The following is a 4,360-nucleotide window of genomic DNA, read 5'->3' as shown; positions in this document are numbered from 1 at the left end:
AAATGCTTCCTTGAGGAATTCCGTAAGCTGTGCTTTCTTCATCATCGCTAATAATATTCCCAATCTTTACACATTGCGTACGTTCTTCTAGATAGCTCTTAAATAGTTTCAGCTGAGTTTCCCTGATGCCTATGGCTTCAAGCTTGCGCAATAAAATGGGAATAGAAACTGTGTCAAAAGCTTTGGCGAGGTCCAGGAAAATTCCTACTGTGTGGTTACCTTTATCAAGTTCCTGAGCTAGATAGGCGGTTAGATGGTGTATCTGTAGACATTTTAGGTCTAAATCCAAACTGCCGCTTAGATAGAATAGATTTATCCTCTAAATATTTATAAAGCCTATTGTTTATAATCTTTTCCAATATTTTAGATATAGAAGGCAGTAAGGAAATAGGCCTATAATTCGTCACTTGGTCTTTACTCCCTGATTTGTAAATTGGGACAACAACAGCTTTTTTTAAGCATTGGAATGAGCACATAGCTTCGCTGACGGACAGACTGACAGACAAATGCCTATTAAGGATTAATTGAAATAAATTGTTTGACTTTAAAATAAACGAAGGGATTTTGACAGCCGTGCCCATGGATGGCAATGTACAATGAAGAAACGAAAAACCATATGATAATATGGTGTCACAACGTGCTTCGTTCATATACGTTTATGTCATTGCGGCTACAATTAATACATTTTATTAAGTTTTGGGTAGTAGTATAAACACAAGTATAATTTAAAAAATATATTTATTGTTTTTAAGAAGATAACAGTCATAACACACCTTATCGAAAGAGATTAAACACTGAGAACAAAAAATAATAATTATCTATTTACAGCAACATAACACATAGTCTACATTTACACACGTATCACAGCTACACAATATTTAATCCTACGTATATCTTGTCTACTTAGATCTGTCGTCAAACTCCCCCCCCCTCCGACTGCTTGTAACGTCTGCCACAGATCTCGCCGACTTCTGTTCTACCACTTATTTTTTCTGCATAATCTAATTTGTGATCTTTAGTCGAGCATAAGAGAAGATCAGTTTACAAAACAAACTTAAACCTAAACTAAATAAATAAATAGTTTCAGTCGCAATACGCACTAACAGTAACTAGAGTAGCAGTAGCTATGCGGGCGGCGCGTGTCGCGCGTGGAACATGAGCGGGATGCCGCCCACTATGTTCTGCACGATGCTGGAGGTGGGGTCCGACTCCAGCTCCCGCTTGGTGTCCGGCGCCGGCGCCACGGAGAACTTGGCCAGCACCGCCGCCAGCCCCGCCAGCGACTGCATCTGACCCAGCCGGCCTCCTGGAAAGCAAACAAACCAAATCGTCAATAACCATGTTTCGTGGATAATATAAATTTGTTTATTGTTTTTTATTTTGCTTACTTACTTACTTGTAAATATTACACGATAATCTAGTTCAAACTTAGCAATTTAGCAAAGTGACATCTGGTGGAAGTCGAATGAACCACTCCAAACGCACTCAGTATGTGCTTAAAATGGTTCCTACGTTTTCTTACAGATGTCACTTTGCAAAGTTTACGATTAAAAAAAAAATAAAGGTTAATATTATTGCCTTGGGTTCGAATGTGGGCCTAAAAATCTTTGTGTGATTTTTTTGTCGTAAGCTGAGAAGGAATGGGTCTATTTGGTGTTGACAGTTTTAATGTCACTTTTAGTAGAGTAGGTACAGAATCAGGTCAATCAGGTACACAGCAATCACTAAACTATTGCCTTGCAATATTGAACTAGGAATATATATTTTTGGTGCTTGTATCTGTCTAATAACTTGGCTAAATATTGCAGTACTCACCGATGCAAGAGCGAGGTCCGTCTCCGAAGGGCAGGTACACGAACTTGTGTCTCTTGGCCACTTCCTCCGGTTCGAAGCGCTCGGGGCGGAACTCTTTAGGGTTGTCGAAGTACTGAGGGTCGTTGTGTAGTGCAACTAGAGGGATGTTTATCTTGACGCCCTTGTCGATGGTGATGTCCGTCCCCGGGATGGTGTACGGGCGCACGCACTGCCGCAGCAACATGCCGGAGGACGGGAAGATGCGCATGCCTTCCTGCAGCACCCAGTCCAGGTAAGTCATCTCCTTGACCGCTTCGTAGCTGAGGCGGTTGTTGTGCTTGGCGAGCACTCGGTCGATGTCGGCCTGCGCCTTCTTCTGCACTTCTGGGTGGAAAGCAAGCTGGTGCAGCGTGAAGCTTGTAGCCGACGAGGAAGTCTCAAAACCAGCCGCGAAGAAGATGAACGCTTGCGCTGCCACCAGTACATCATCCATTTCCAGTTCCACAGTCTTGGGTGTGCCGTCTGGGTTCGTTTCTTCGAGGGATTCCACCAGGATCTTTCCTCTTTGTTGCCATTCCATCAAGAAATCTATGAAGTCGTTACGGCCGGACGGTTTATAATTTCTTTGTTTTTGAATTTGATTTACGAGAGCTAAAATATCATCTTCGAGTTCCTGCCCCAAAAACTTAAGTGACTTAAATATGTCGGGGAAAATAGTTTTGCAGAATATGACGATACAGCGCTTTAAGTCTATTTTGAAAATTTTCATGCCGAGTTTTCTAAAGGGTGAACTATCGTCGTTAAGTGAGTCGGCATCGAGACCAAAGCCGCAAGCCCCGATGAAGTCGGTGGTGTAGCGCGCCATGAGCTCGCGGGCGTCTATCGGGCGGCCAGCGGCGGCAGCGTCGAGCAGCCGCGCCTGCAGCTTCTCAGCTCGTTCCACGATCAGTGGGAACATCGCCTTCAGCTTGCCACTCGTGAACGCAGGCGTCATGCGCTGCCGGAGCAGGCGCCAGAGGTCGCCGTCAGCAAAGAATAGATTACGCAGCAGAGGCTCGATCACTTTATGTGCTGGCGATAAACCGCGGGAGTAGAAGTAGGAGAAGTCTGTGGTGATGATGCGTTTGACTAGGTCGGGGTCGCGGATCACCAGCTCGGGTATAGAGCCGCGGAAGTACCCCACGAACCTCTCTCCAGGATACTTCCAGTATGTGTCAGCTGCCCTCTGTGCGATGCTGCTTTGGAGAAGGTACCGCTTCGCATCGGTACCGAAGATTGGTATCGGTTTGTCATGTTTGACTCCCCTTTCCTTCCAGTAGTTATGGTTGCGAGTCCCGTACAGGTACAGGGCCACCACTCCCACGAGTAAGAGCGCTACTACGATCATGTTGCTGGCTGAGTGCTAACTAGCGAATGCCTCAATCCAATCAAGCCGCTGATTAAATAGTGTTCTGTATCCGGCACGATCCGATAACGCCGCGCGCCCGCCTACCACGCACTGTTACGACACAGTCACTAGAAAATATTATTTGGAAGGGTTTCCTAATATTGGGCGTTCATAAAACAAAGAATCATGTGCCAAGGAAAAGTCGACTTAAAAGTGATTGCAATAAAAACTGATCGCTCAAATTGATATTTGTTAATGAGTAATGCGCGCTCTGATATGTCGCTACAATCTAGAGATGTAATGTGTAGATAATGTTTTATAATTAGTCATAGACATCACTGCGTTGATTAACATATCCAATTGTGTATTTGTAAAGCTTTACTTTTCGAGAACTAGGCGCCAGCTTCTAAGACTCTAAGAATTAATTTTGTGTGAAGTTACTAGACATGTCTGTCTGACTTGAGAGACAAACTACATCTAAGTGGTGTCCGTGCATGTACCGGGACAGGCTGATGGTTCATTATAATGGATGATATTTGTTTCCTGAAACACAAACAATAATTCTGCTTTAAATCTATTCAGCACACATCTACAATTTACCTACAAACTCGTGAGCTTGAATCTAGTCGAGTTACATTGTCAATCGGTTACACGAATAAGCCGTAAAACACAATTATTTAGTACCTGTCCATTTTGTCACATTCTTTATCATACAGCAAGATTTCTCATTACAGTAACTAATTAAAAATTAATTGTGACTCGTACGAAAAATAGGTCCTATTTTAAAACAAGGTACCTTTACCTTTACCTAGGTAATACGTTCCTCGACGGTGTCGAGTGTCGCCATTCATTGCTTGTGTCATTATAATCTTACCAAATATACGTAATGATGATGATTTCGGGAACTCTGAATAATAAATATCACGAGACCTACTGATTAATTTACGTAATGGTTTGATGACTGAGAGAAGCTCTACAACTGAGCAGGCTTGTCGGCGACGATCGCACTCGTTGCTCATGGATACTTATTGAGTCCCTTGTACTTACGAAAGTGTAGTGTCGTAGGGTCGCGTGACGCATCCTACTTGCGGCTAAATATAAATACATACAAAAATAACAATGACCATCAAATATGTCGTACTACTTAGTTCTAAACATATATTAACGATAACAATGATA

At 43.1% G+C, this 4,360-nt stretch overlaps 1 protein-coding gene across 1 annotated transcript; it reads right to left on the bottom strand.

The window, feature by feature from the left end:
* Nucleotides 1-721: 721 nt before the first annotated feature.
* On the bottom strand, nt 722-3,240 carry LOC118274175 (cytochrome P450 6B6-like). The gene is made up of 2 exons (XM_035591604.2): nt 1,816-3,240; nt 722-1,306 (listed from the first exon to the last, which is right to left on the bottom strand). The coding sequence occupies exons 1-2, from the start codon at nt 3,179-3,181 to the stop codon at nt 1,125-1,127; spliced, it is 1,548 nt and encodes a 515-aa protein (XP_035447497.2). The 5' UTR covers nt 3,182-3,240; the 3' UTR covers nt 722-1,124.
* Between the last annotated feature and the right edge of the window lie 1,120 nt (nt 3,241-4,360).

Source organism: Spodoptera frugiperda, chromosome 3 (assembly GCF_023101765.2).
Source record: "Spodoptera frugiperda isolate SF20-4 chromosome 3, AGI-APGP_CSIRO_Sfru_2.0, whole genome shotgun sequence".
In the NCBI taxonomy this organism is placed as follows: Eukaryota; Metazoa; Arthropoda; class Insecta; order Lepidoptera; family Noctuidae; genus Spodoptera; species Spodoptera frugiperda.
Note: the sequence above shows the minus strand (reverse complement) of the source record. Positions and strands in the feature narration are given on the sequence as shown.